General features: G+C 43.0%; 1 protein-coding gene across 2 annotated transcripts in view; it reads right to left on the bottom strand.

The window, feature by feature from the left end:
• LOC129751004 (uncharacterized) overlaps window positions 1–13,982 on the bottom strand; it is a 951,184-nt gene that overhangs the window by 228,736 nt on the left and 708,466 nt on the right. Inside the window, exons 6-8 of one of the 2 annotated variants that reach the window (XM_055746238.1) lie at window positions 10,350–11,264; window positions 9,710–10,259; window positions 9,373–9,390 (exon numbers count right to left, since the gene is read on the bottom strand). In XM_055746238.1, the coding sequence (XP_055602213.1) occupies window positions 9,373–9,390; window positions 9,710–10,259; window positions 10,350–11,264 (1,483 nt within the window). The remainder of the gene's footprint in view (window positions 1–9,372; window positions 9,391–9,709; window positions 10,260–10,349; window positions 11,265–13,982) is intronic. The other variant, XM_055746239.1, reaches the window with a different exon arrangement.

The following is a 13,982-nucleotide window of genomic DNA, read 5'->3' as shown; positions in this document are numbered from 1 at the left end:
CGGGCGCCGGTTGCGTGTGTTGTTCACTACGGAGAGTTTTGGGCGCATCTTCACCATCGCCAGATAATGGTCCGACTCGATGTTGGCGCCCCGACAGGATCTGACGTCAATGATGTCCGAGAAGTGCCGGCTGTCAATCAAAACGTGGTCGATCTGTGATTGCGTTTGGTACGGTGGTCTCCAGGTGTACTTGTGTGGGAGGCGGTGCTGAAAAAAGGTACTACGTACGGCCATTCGTTTGGAGGCGGCGAAATCAATAAGTCTGAGGCCGTTTTCGTTGGTCAGCTGGTGCGCACTGAACCTTCCAATTGTCGGTTTGAATTCCTCCTCCTGGCCGACCTGAGCATTGAAATCCCCGATGACGATCTTGATATCATGTTTTGGGCAACGGTCGTATTCACGCTCCAGCTGCCCGTAGAATTCGTCTTTGTCGTCACCGGTACTTCCGAGGTGAGGGCTGTGCACGTTGATGATGCTGATGTTGAAGAACCGGCCCTTGATTCTCAACCGGCACATTCGTGAGTTGATCGACCACCACCCGATCACGCGCTTTTGCATCTTTCCCATCACTATAAAAGCTGTTCCAAGCTCGTGTGTGTTGCCGCAGCTCTGGTAGATGGCACGACCATCTGGATACGTTCGTACCGTGGAGCCCTTCCAGCATACCTCCTGCAGCGCTACGATGTCGAATTTGCGGCTCTTCAACTTAATGTCGGTGAAGAAATTGACTGCGGCACTGCAAATTAAAAAAAACAAGGACATACTATCGGCAAGGCTCATCTCAGAGGAGGTCTTATATAAACTGGAAGTCAAAGTCGGAGTACCTACTGCAAATCTGTGTAAGTATGAAGCCGATGAGTTGTGGCATCGACGTCTCGGCGACTTGGGTCATCAAGGAATTCAGGCAATGATGCGGAACGGCCTGGTTACTGGTGAGGATTTTCAAGGAGAACAGCTGAATTTCTGTGGTGCCTGTGTACAAGGGAAACAGTGTCGTGATCCCTTCAGCGGAACTCGTCTAGGGTTCTAGGAAGAATCCATTCGGACGTTTGCGGGCTCAACGATCCCCGGGTTTGGATGCTTCCAGATTTTTTGAATCCTTCATCGATGACCACACGCACTCTGAGGTCATGTATTCGATGCGGAGAAAATCGGAAGTTTTTGGAAAGTTCCAGCAGTATGAAGCGATGGTCACGTCACGGTGAGTATCTTTGTAATGCGAAAAATGACTATTATTTCAGAAAAGGCATCCAACTCAAGAGGACGGCGATGTACACTCCCCAACAAAACGGCGTGGCGGAGAGGTTCAACCGAACCATAATCGAGAAGTTCCGTGCGATGCTTATCGATGCGAAGGCTCTCAAGCAGAAGTTGTGTGAACCTGTCCTTACTGCAGCATACTTGGTCAACAGAAGTCCGACAGCAGCTCTGACCAAGGTTACTCCTGCTGAGTTTTGGTACGAAACCAAACCCTGTCTAAAGAAACTCCGTGTGTTTGGCTGCTAGAATCGTGAGGTTTGACGACAACAACTTTCCGTTCGAGAAATATCTCGAAGATAAGAAAGTCAAGCCGCTGATGGTGGTATTCCTTCACGAGCAAGAGGGGGAAGTTAACATCCAAGTCCCTAATGCATCCGATGAAGAGAAAGAGTTAGATGAACCTGATTTCCACGAACTGACTGACGAAGATGGACTGTCCGACGAGACTGACGATACCGGAGCGCTCCCTTCGCAATTAGAAAAGCCGTTGGCCGGAGACCAAGCGTTGCTGAGGCGCAGCGAACGGAAGCGCAATCTCCCCGGTAAGTTTCTCGACTACTTTACTGGGTTTAGTGGAAATTCTGTCGCCTCGTACATTACAGACGTTCCGGAAACCTTCAAAGATGTCGCGACCAGAGACGACCGTGAGGAATGGCTGCGTGCTGTGGAGGACAAACTAAAATCCATGGATGCCAACCGTGTGTGGAGGCTCGAAACTTCTCCATCGCATGTGAAACCATTGAGGTCGGAGGGGGTCTTCCGAATGAAATAGAAAGATAACGGCCAAGCAGTACTATCCAAGGCACGCCACGGGGTAAAAGGATATCTGCAACGCCCCGGAGTAGACTACGAAGAGACGTGTGCGCCGGTGGGCAAGCTCACAAAGATTCGAACGGTTTTGGCGGTTGGAGTGCGCTACAGCTTTAAATTCCACCAAATGGACGTTAAAACGGCGTTCCTGCATGGAGATCTGCGTGAGGACATCTAAGCTTCACTAAAGTTTTGGAAACAACCCGTTTTCAAGATCTGCGATCCATGCTAGGACTAACGTATTGAGAGGGGGTGAAATCGAAGCAATCAAGATTATAAACAACCGTTAGTTGTAAGTGAAAAGTTTTACTTTAGCTACAAACCACACTTCGTAGAATAAAGACCCTTCTTCAAACCATCCTGAGTCCCTTATTTTTGAAGAGTTTCGTTGAAAAGTCATGGAAAATTGGAACCAAACTGAGGAGTCTGGAAGGTAGTGTCGCTAAGCGTCTCACATCCAGTAGATGAAGAGCTCGGATTCCTTTCCCAACTTGCGCTGGTCTGGCTCTGAGCCTGGGCCTTCAAGGGTTCAGGTCAACCCTAGAAGTCTAAAAAGGTGACCTCATCTGCGGAACGTCTACTCTTTATCTCGATTTTTTTTTAAAGAAAATTTGTAGCGGCCCACCACACTCCCCCACACCAAAAGCTCAATTGAGTCCCCTGAGAACACAAAAGTTTATTATTTAGTGCGAGGAAATGTATGCTATAACAAGATTACGATAAGGATCTCAATGGAAGAAAATTTCATTTAAAGAGATCCGTTTCTTTTTTCAAAATGGTAAACTTATCAAGGATTATACTAGATTTACTTAAGATTACTTATTAATAGAGAAAAACACGACAAAAAAACTACGATGCTACAAAACAAGCCAAATTTGATTAAAAAAACTGGTAGTTTATCGACTTTTTTAACGATTCAATTTTTTTTAATAACTATACTATTTTGACTTTAAACATGGAACGGTTGTTGATGGTCTTTATTTCAGTAGGTAAGGCGTTGTATATTGTAGGTCCTAAAAAAGAAATTCTTTTTTTTCCCTAAAGATGGCGTGGATCGGCTTCGTTGCAAGTAATTATTTTGACGAGTATTGTGGGTTCTTAATCCCGTAGCAAAATGAAGGTTTAGGTTATTGCTATTCGGGTGTATATTATCACGAACATCTATAACGGTTTGCAAATTACAGAGTTCGGTTATTGGAAGAATACTATGCGTTCCCAGAGAGTAGAGTTTTTGGGTAGGAAAAACAGGGAGAATCTGAAGATGTTTTTTAAACATCTATTCTGTAGGGTCTGAAGTTTTTAAAGATATGACAAGGAGGCTCTTCCCCATATCAAAATAAGATAGTTTAGATGACACTGAATGAATGCATAGTAAAACTTTAAAAGAACATATTGGGGCACTAAGTTTCTTTGTTTGTGGCGCTTTTTTACAAGGGCACGTCGCAAAATAGAAATTTCTCGATAAACTCGAAAGAAACTTCTTAATTTTGAAAAGACCATGGAAGAGAACAAGAGATACCAGTTGGGAGACCTGCCATGTACGACAATTACTTAAAGCTGAAAACCGTGTGTTCGCCGAAGACCCAAAGAAGTTGGCACGGCTGCTTCTGGCTATTAGTGGGGCACCAATTTGAACACTCGAGTCAAGTCCAACAGCAGATTCCATGACTTTCCCGAAAGACTCCGAAGGATAAAACGTGCCCAATAAAAACCAACAGGCGGGTGGATGTAGCACCCGGTAGACCTCAAGAAGCCACTGGGTCAAATCCGAGAGAGAAACGATGTGTAAGGACCGGAAAAGCTCGTATGTAGATTTCTTGCGACATATTAGGTATATGTGGTGTGCCATTAAGTTTAAGCACGATTTAAAATGAACAGTATACACACAATTTAGGAGCAAATCAAATTTTTGACTCGGTAGGTTGTGCTTACGTGACAGACGTGTTTTTGGCGATGAAAAATTTGAAAAATTTGTTTTTGCAAAAAATGAAGTGTTAGAGATTTTTATTTCATTTGGTCCATTTGCGAGAGGAAGGCTGCTTTCCTAGATTTTCCGATAACAACCATAGAAGAGGCTTTTCGAAAGGAAATTTGCAGGATGAAGATGAAGGAGGTCCCAACAAAACTTTAGGAAGTCATACAAAAACCCAGGGCTAAGTATTATTTTTGTAACATTATTTTCAATGGTAGAATCGTGTTCACTAACCTGGAAGTTGATTCTTCAAAAGTATAATTTGATTTCATTGTTGGTATTTCAATAGCTGTTTTCAAATTGCTTGATGATGTTCTTGGATCAAAGATACCAAACTTTGTAAACAATTCCATTTAAATTAGGTTTACATATTCTCTACTTCGCTTTTTTCTCAGCAGAAAAGTCTGGTTGAAAGCTGTATGAAGCTTGTCAATAAATGATTGTCGCGGCATTAAATCAGTCATCTTATCACCGCCGTCCCTAGCCAAGAGTTGATTACAGGGCGTAAACTATGTATAGGTCTTTCCTTTTGCATTACGCCAAGGTTAACCATGACGACGAAGCAATTGATAAACGCGATACGGCCTACGAAACCGAGAGGAAAATGTCTAGAGGATAGCAAGCGATTTGCAAGAGAATGCCTCATTAGAGAAGGCGATGCTGTTATTCGGCATCCACATGCCAGAAAAAAAGGGGACACAAAATTTTCAACGACTCAATATTTGGATGGGCAAAAGAGTAAGACATTGGCGCCAACCTTATCGGGAAGACAATTTTTCGGGGAAGCTAGAAAGATGCTCGAAAGAACCGGAAACAAGTGTTCTGGGAAACTTGCGTGCTACGAGAGAAAGAAAGATGCCTGGTTACCTCAGTGAATACGTTTTGCCGGAAAGACTCGGAAGAACCGGAAACAAATGTTCCGGAAAACTTGCGTGTTACGGGAGAAAGAAAGACACCGGGTTATCATAGTTAATATGTTTTGGTCGTGAAGCAAAAATCGAGGAATTTGCTTTGGGATGAAGATGAAGATCAAATGTGGGACCAAGAGTTTGTCAGTTTAGCTGAACGATATTAAACACGTATTGTTCGCAGACCTCAAAATGCGCCTTTGGGATGAACAACCAGAGGAAGGGAGCAATCACTAGAAAGCTTTTAATGTTAAGTTCTAATGAATTGATTCTAAAAACACATAACGTCTGTTATTCATTGTTAAAATCCGAATCACCGGATACTGGGGGCTTCTATGAAAAGTATTTTTCTTTTGTTCATCATTAGTGTAAGGGGGAGATGTGTAGCAGATGATTGTTAGTGTCGTACGCGTACCCCTCGACAAGAATCATCAGCTGTCAGGTTGTTGTTAAACGATTCCCTCGTTTATGACAGCTTTCATGAGTCGATCTGAACTCACCCTCCCTCTCTCATCCGTCAGCAGCAAGCATATGAACGAAACAGCGCCCAGTTCATTGGCAACGATAGCTTAGGTAGGTGGGCGTTTTCTCGGTCAGCCTTACCGAACCAAAATTATTCTCCACAGGCTAGTTTCCGCATTATTTTATCAAATACTCGAAAGAAGTATTTGTGTGATTATTCGTTATCAAAACGATAGTAATTTTTTATCATAGAGGCAGAATCTTCTACAGCACAAGTTGTGCTGCACAACTATAATAAAAATATGCATCTTGTTTCAATCTCAGGTTTACAGTAAACATAAGAGTTTACAATAAATAATCAAAACACTTGTCCAAAGCTTTTCCCAATCGATTCCTTTTACTCCACTCCCAACCAAAATTATTTTGCCAGAATGCAGAGGTAACATCGGTCGGTTGACTGCTAGGACGTGGCCGGCGCCTTTATTGACGTTCAAAGAGAGAGCATCAGTTTTGTGCAGTGTGAATGAGCTACTTATCCCAAGCACCATGCATTTGGCCTCTGAACAAAATTGATGGCCTCGGTCAATCGCGGAGTAGCAACCATGCATTGATGACGTGAAATCTGTTCGGAACGATCGTGGAGTTCGAGATATCTTTTATCATAACAAATTAATAAAAATCAATATTAAAATATTAATATTTCCAAATTCGTCTTAAAGAACAATAATAAGGAATTTCGGGTTCAACGATTCAATGTGGATGTGAGTAGTTAAATAAGCTGAGCTAAGCTAATTTAAGAGCAACCCCAATTTTTTTTACGTTTCTGTTCTATATAGTCTTCTTTTTCAGTGCATCAATAAAAAATCCAACCGTCATCCGGAATGCGCAGGGATGTATAGGGTTGTATAGTTGAGACTAGTGAACCTGTATATAAGAGAAGTGACATCTGAAACACAAAATTCCAATCGAGCAAAATAACTGTCAAAATCGATTCCAATCGATCCGAGCATTTTGTCGCAGAGCTTTTACCTTTCTTATTGAAAATTCAACCAAGGAAGGTATTGCGATTGTTGTTATAGTTCAAACAGATAATTTTTTAGCTGGTCATATGAATTTATGATTAGGTGCAATTTTTTTTTAATGCTTTGATGAATCATGTTTCTAGTTAGAAAGCTAACTGATTATTAACGAAATTCAAGTCATTCATACCGTTTATCGCGATACTTCGGGCATCGAGTTCAATGTTATTTTGTTGGATTAAGGAGCGTTCACTTTAGAGCTTGAACATTGAGCCAGAAAACAGTGCTAGAATTTTTTTGTCCAAGATTTCGGCGATGTTGCCACATATTTCATTTTAAGAGGGATCAGATATCGCTTCCCTTATATGAAGGTTCACTAGTTGAGACATAATGGGAAACCCTATAGGACACCCTATGTATTTTCTCACCGCTGCTCTTTTTCATCGTTATGGATGAAATCTTGACTGGATCGATTGACTGTAGACCAAACCGAGGATTGCCGTGGAATCCTTTGACAATGGAGCAATTGAAAGACCGTGACCTGGCTGACGATATTGTTTTGCTCGCCCAAAGACAAAAAGACATACAGCGCAAATTCGACGACCTCACCGAAAATTTCTAGGCTGCAGGTCTCAAAGTTAATTTCGAAAAGTCCAAGTCGATAAAAATCAACACAAAAAATCCTTCCAATTTCGTGGTAACTGGGTAACAAGTTGAGAAAGTGGAGTGGTTCCAGTATCTTGGCAGCCAGATAACTCCTGATGGTAATGCCAAGAAAGACATCGAAAACCAGATAAAAAAGGCCCGATATGCGCTTGCCAGCCAAGCCAGATCTCTCTGCGAACAGAAATTCGAATCTTCAACTCAAACGTCAAATCCGTACTGTTGTACGGGTGCGAAACTTGGTGCACATATGCGGTGACAACCTCGAAAACTGCATGTATTTATTTGTGAATCACTGCCTGTGGAACATCATCCGCGCTTGATGGCCTAGAAACTGGATTCTACAACGTGGAACTAAAGCTTAGTTCTTTTAGAAATGGGACAGTTACCAATGCGTGTATCTCAAAAACCTTTTGTTTGATCTAAAAACTTTCTATGAAAGAAATGAAGGTAATTTTATGATAATTCATGAAAAAATTTTAAAAAATTTTTTATTGTTTTTTTGTAAGAATAAATTCTACTTTATTCTTGGTACCTCCCATCGGCTGGCGCACACTTTTTTCAGTCATGATATTGATCAGTTTTTCAAACTTATACTTCGTCTAATCTGTATTTTAGGTGGCTACACCCTCTTCCTTCAATTTCCGCTACTTTTTGGACCAATACTTCTCTTTTGAAAGAAACTGAGGGCAATTTAGTGGATACAGCTGTTTAGAAATTAACAAATTTGATTATTTTTGAGCCACTTTTTGAGCGTTTTTAATGGAATTTCTGCTGACAAAATCTGGCAATAACGAAGTAAAACCATCATGAGATTAAACTTAAAGTATAATCGGTTAGTATAAATCGTAGTTTGCGAAGGGTACTTAAAAGATTACTCTTTTTAGGCTTTTAAAAACAGCGAAAACCATAGTTTTCGTTTTGAATATTGTTATTTTTTTCCACAGGAGCAGAACTGTGGCAAATCATAATATTTCATAACAAATAACCAGCAAATACATAATTTAATATACTCGGGACCTTGCCACGAGCAGACATGGTATAGGACTCAACCGCTGGAATTTGTTTGAAATAGGGTATTTCATAAGTTTTGTCGTTCATCAGAAATCATCTGTCCCATAGCCCCGGAACCGGCTATACAGCTTACGAGCTCTGGAACTCGCAAAAATTTAGTGTTTGAGGTGTGGTTTGAATTACTCATTGCCAGGCAACACTTTCAGCTTATCGGAGGAATTTTTTTTTTGGAAATTTCAGCGATCTATCCTTAGTTTTCCGCTTTTTGAAAATTAAAAATGCTGGTATGAGACTTGATTCTCTGATGACCCTTAGCCGAAATTGCAGATCATATGCTTCAGTCCAATGCTCGATTTGAACTTTGTGGACATTTTTGACAGTATTTGCATACTTTTCCACCACTCACATACAGTAATTCTTCGAATAATCAACGGTTTTGTCAGCTATCAATTTGATTATGATGGATTTTGAATAAAACTGTGCAAAATTATTTTTTCCTTTTTCTCTTGCATCGTAAATATCTCAAAAACGCGTTATTTTTAAATTTTGAAAAAAATAGGTCGGATAGTACTTTTTACAGGCAACAAATTGCTGCCCAAATTTTGAATGTCCGATTACTAGTAAACGAGCTATTAGCAAAAGAAAGTGTCCCATTTCTAAAAGAACTAAGCTTTACATCGCCGATGTCATCGAAAGGGACGTGAATGAAGATGGATTGAGCACACACTGCGATAAGATGAGATCGAATTTCGTAGAGAGGCGCTCGACTGGAATCCAGATGGACATCAGAAGCTCGTGACAGCGTAGTCTAGCCGCTGAAATCCGCAAAGTTGACGAAAAAAAAATCTACCGATTAATAGTTAACAGAGAACTTTACACGTTAGTATTGAACATTATCTGCGCTTAAGTAAATATTTACTTCTGAAGTATATTGAAAAAAAAAATCAAAATACTATGAACTTTAAAAAATTAAGAAAAATACAAAAGAAAATTTCACATTTAGAAGACTATAACGGCCAGATTGTTAAAAACGCCAGTGTAGAGTGCCAGGTTTGTTTAGAAGAAATTGTGCAACTGTTGATCTCACAAAAAGATCAGCTAGACTTTTCGTGATCAATTCTTGAATCAAATTTGTTTTGTTTTGGTTTACAAGTTGCTTTTTGTGTTGTGTACATTTACCGAAGGGTGTAAGAGGGAGCTCTCTAGAGTTATTGTTTTTTTCCCTACGGACGGGACAGACACTTACACGCACACACTCACTCACTTGGTAGATTGTTGAAAGCTGGAAAAGATCTAGATTAAATTGATTTGGCTTATTCATACAAGTCGTCAGCAAATGCTAACTTGCGATCGATATGATAAGAAGAAGGTCTAATTAGAGAAACTAAATTTTGAATTCCGACATTTTTAAGGATGAGCATGAGCGTGTGAATAGCTGGGTGAGTTTGTGACACGAAATGCGTGACGGCGGGCGTGATGCGTGACCGGTGACTTTCAGGTGAACTTTCGGGTGTGGTGGTGTGGTGAAACGAATGAGCAGACGGACAGCAAGCTGAAGTTAAAGTTTTTAAGCATTCTCGGATCATTCTGAGGATTCCTACCTGGACCTTCGGATCTTGTAGTCGCCGGCGACGTTCCCCAGGCGAAGTCCGGCGGCTCGTATCTGACTTCTTCGATAGGCGTGCGCTTCGTCGCCACTGTAGCTGGAGCTGGACGAACTTCGGCTGGAAGTTCGCATGTTGTACGCCTCCTCGTATCGCCGCTCCAAGGTACTGCTTCGGGAGCCGGAACTCTGCCGGGATACCAGCGATGATTGGGAGCTGTTCATGTCCCCCTTCCGAGGTTTACTCCGGTCGTCCGGAGTTCGTGATCGTTGCTTTTCCGGCGTCAAGGATCGTTGTTTCTTCAGATTTCGCATACTACCGTACTCGTCGTTGTCGAACAGACGTTCCGGAGTTAGCGATCGTTGCGGTTTGAGGGCGCTGTGAGCCGTCAGGGTGTTTCCGGATCCAGAACTGCCAAACAGGGACCTGCCCTTCATTTGGTTCATGTAGGATGTGGATGATTTGTAGCTCAGCGCCAACGAGGACGATTGATCGTCGCTCAGCTCGGGCTCCTCCTCTTCGTCGTCCAGTCCATCGTTGGAGTAGTCTGAAATGAAAGTTTTCATGAGCAGATGTGAGTTAGAGAGCACTGATATTCTCGTCCGTATACTAATCAAAGAAGAATGTCATTATGTACCTGATCGAGCGCCACTATCACAGGAATTGAGTCGGGCATTGCCTCCAACCGAATCGGACCGATAGCCGTACGTCGGGAGGCCCGGGGTCGAATTGGCCTTGGTAGAAAACTGCGATCGCCGGGATCGATGGCCAGTAACTCCGGTTACCAAACTAGTTCCACCTGCCGATAACTGTGAGTCGAGGGATTTGTTTTTACTGTCCGGACCGAAGCGTTTTAGCGATTCGTACCCGGAACTCGTTACACTACTGCCCGGAATCGATTTTGGGAAGATTGGAGAGTTGTCCTTGGTTATAAGGGCATTGCCGGTGGTTTTCTCCTTTTTGGTCAGATAATTCGGAGATATTCCGGTGAGGGTCGAAAACGTGGGAGATTTGTTGCGTCGAACGAAAGGCTGATCGGTTGTTTTAGGCATCGGGGTAGCAAGGTTGGTTTCGAAATCGAAGCTCTTAGAGAATGCCTCCATGTAGGATTGTTTGGGGGCTTGGCCTTGAGCGGCCGACGTTGCGCTGCCGGAATATCGACGATTGTCGTATTCGAAACTCCGCGAAAATACCATCCCCTTAGGGTTGCGATTTTCATTGTCGACAACGGACAGAAATATCCGGGTACCCGGTTTGATTTCACTAAGGCGGGTTTTGTATTTTGAGTCTTGGAAAGCTGGAGGTGGTGACAGGATTGGGGTCACCGGAGGCGGAGAATTGTCCGCTAGGTTTCGTTTGATCGGTAAACAGGCTGGTCTACCTCCCGCGGGCAGCTGGGGATCTATCTTTAGCACCGTTACATTGTCCTGTCTTTGTACCTTCTGCACCTGATGTCTTCGAGCTTCGTTGCGGTTGATCAAATCTTCCAACTTGCTTCCTTTGCCATACCGATTCTCGTCGTATTCCAGGTATTTTCTAGATACCTTTCCTCCTGGGAAGAGAAAAATAAAAATTCAATAGATTAAGAACGTAAACAAAAACCTTTGACTATGTTAATATGTAATTTATTACTGTTAGATTATATATGTCCAATAAATTCCTTACAAATTTGATAGTTGCTGTGCAATCCCTCAAAAATAGTGAAACGAGCAGAAAAATCGCATTGGGTCTTCCTGCTGTGCTTCTGCTTCATATAGCAAGTTGCTATTAATAATCAAATGAAATACGTTTCTCTGATCATCAATAACGTTCCAATAAAGTTGCAGTAGTATGGTGCTTTAGACATTACGACGTAATCCTGAAAGTGAGCTGAAATCGTATTGGATATCCGGTCAAAAAACTATTATCACAGTCTGCCCGTACTGGTTTTGGGCTTCATCTTGAATTGGGGACTGAAATTGGTCGCGATGTCGTGCTCTGGAAAATCTGTGTAGCCAGTTTACACGGTCCCTATTTGTTAAGCCTTGACATAATCGAACAATTTAACTTGTGGGATGTCCCCCTGCGTATGGTTGGTGTAGGGCGTGATCAATTGGCAAATTCAGCTTAACTGGTTGTTCAACTTGAGCATATTCGGACATGTACGTAGCTCGGCGATGGCTTATCCCTAGTCGAACACTAGAGAAACATCGTGCTAAACTCCTCATGGTTCTGAAGCGTATTTGAAAGTGGAGATTTACATTGCGTACCAAACCTACAACCTCGTTATAGAGATGTGTCTAACTGCGGAGCTGGCGCATATCTGATGAATGAAAATAACGATGGATCAATTCAAGCCGTGCATCATGCCTTTCGTTCATTCTGATGGAAAGTCGGTGTCATTTACTCATAGGAAAATGGATTCGGATACCGATCGAAAGCCTTTGCTAGCAGGCGTTTGATCCGAAAATAAAGGATTCCTGTGAACACCCCCAGGAAAATCGTACTACAGAGTATAACATTTCTTAGGCGACGAGGGACTTTAAGAACCTCCGGAAGCAACTCTCCAATTCTTCAAACTTTTGAAAAAAATCAATCCAAGATTATATTATCACGTAGCTGCCCTCGTATTCGGGAGCCATCACAGACTCTCTATGCAGAAATTGATTTTCGACGATTCGAAGGATGGCTTGGGTGCAGTGATCAAGCATCGGTTGCCGAACGACGCGATCAGTGCCATCGCCCGTGTTTCAAGGTCGATGATATCATTTTAACAAGCTAATGTATCTGAAAATATTCTGAACCTAAAAGGGTATTCCAGTTTACACTGTGAATCACCCTCAATTCTCTTTCTTCACAACTTCAACAACCAATACGTGCCAACCACAAATTTTGGTCATGCTGATCTTCAGATGAGTTCCAATAGAAGGCCGGATGAACTTTATACAATTGATGTTGTGCAGATCGAATCGGATGTTCAAGTGATGTTCAACGACTTCCACTCTGCTTTGCCCGTCGCATGATGGTCGAGGAGGCAAGCTGATATTCAGTTCTACAAGAGTTGATCCTGTACATCAACCAGTCCAAAACAGTCTACAAAGTCTCCAAGATTGCATAAAGTTTGGTGAACGAGTCGTCATCCCAGTAGAAAATCTGACGAGAGTACACGCACGCGACAGTGACGCGGCGATGATAGAGAGAGTCAAGCGTAAGGGCATTCGGCAATCCGTTTACTGATGGATGGTGGACATTGCAGCGTGCGTACTAGCTCATTAGCATATGAAAAAAGCTCCAGGTCCTGACGGCATCCCAAACGTTGCAGTGAAGGCCACGTTCATGGAACACTCTGAAATGTTCCACTCGTCACTGGCATAAAAAACCGTGGATGAGAAGATTTTTCCAGACGTGAGGGAGACGCAGAGACTGGTGCTCCTGCCAATGCCGGGAAAGCTGGCAAGGTGTTAGATGAGATGATCCAGGGAACTATCCAGTAGCGGGAGCGAGAACGGTTTCTCTTACAAACAGTTTGATTTGGTTCGTCATCGAAGTAGCAGACAAAGCCACGCTGAATCAGAGAGGAGGAAACCGCTTTTGCGCAGCATTGACCCTTGACGTTCGGAACGCCTTTAACAACGTCAGATGGGAAGTAAATGCTTCATCGCTCGTTCGTATGCGCATCCCGGTTTTTCTTTGTGAGGTGGTGGAGAACTGACAACTGCAATGTATGACCAGCGAGGGAGTTAAAATAGTGGAGGACTCAGCAGAGGTCCTTCAAGGATCGATACGAGGCCCAGTGCTGTGGAATATCGTTTACTGTTTAGGCAGCGTGTCCCCACGGTTGAGAGACTATCAGGGTTCGCGGGCCGAATGACGAGATTCTCCCAGCGTCGGGCCTCTCCACGGAGGAAATTTAGCCACAGTGATCTTTGCAATCTGCACAAACAGGTAAGAGCTAAAGGTGCGCCATCGCGTATCATGAAAAGCACCTTAGCAAACCGTTGGAGCTGAAGGAGGGGTTCTGGCGATATCATCCATTCTGGGATATGATGTGACAACCATGAAAAGTGTAAACTGTAGTAGCTCTGGAGCGTGCAGCCGTTGATGAAACTACGGATGATCAGCGGGTACCAAACCGGATGGGGCGGCTGTCGAACGCGTGGGGAGGTGCAAATTCACGCCGAGGAAAACTCTCGGGTAGAGTGGCTTCACATCCCCTTCGGGTTGGAGTCGGAGTAGGATGACATGATCATCGGGATTCATCTGAGTCTTCAACAAAAATGTCCCGTACGTG

This window comes from Uranotaenia lowii, chromosome 3 (genome assembly GCF_029784155.1).
Source record: "Uranotaenia lowii strain MFRU-FL chromosome 3, ASM2978415v1, whole genome shotgun sequence".
In the NCBI taxonomy this organism is placed as follows: Eukaryota; Metazoa; Arthropoda; class Insecta; order Diptera; family Culicidae; genus Uranotaenia; species Uranotaenia lowii.
Note: the sequence above shows the minus strand (reverse complement) of the source record. Positions and strands in the feature narration are given on the sequence as shown.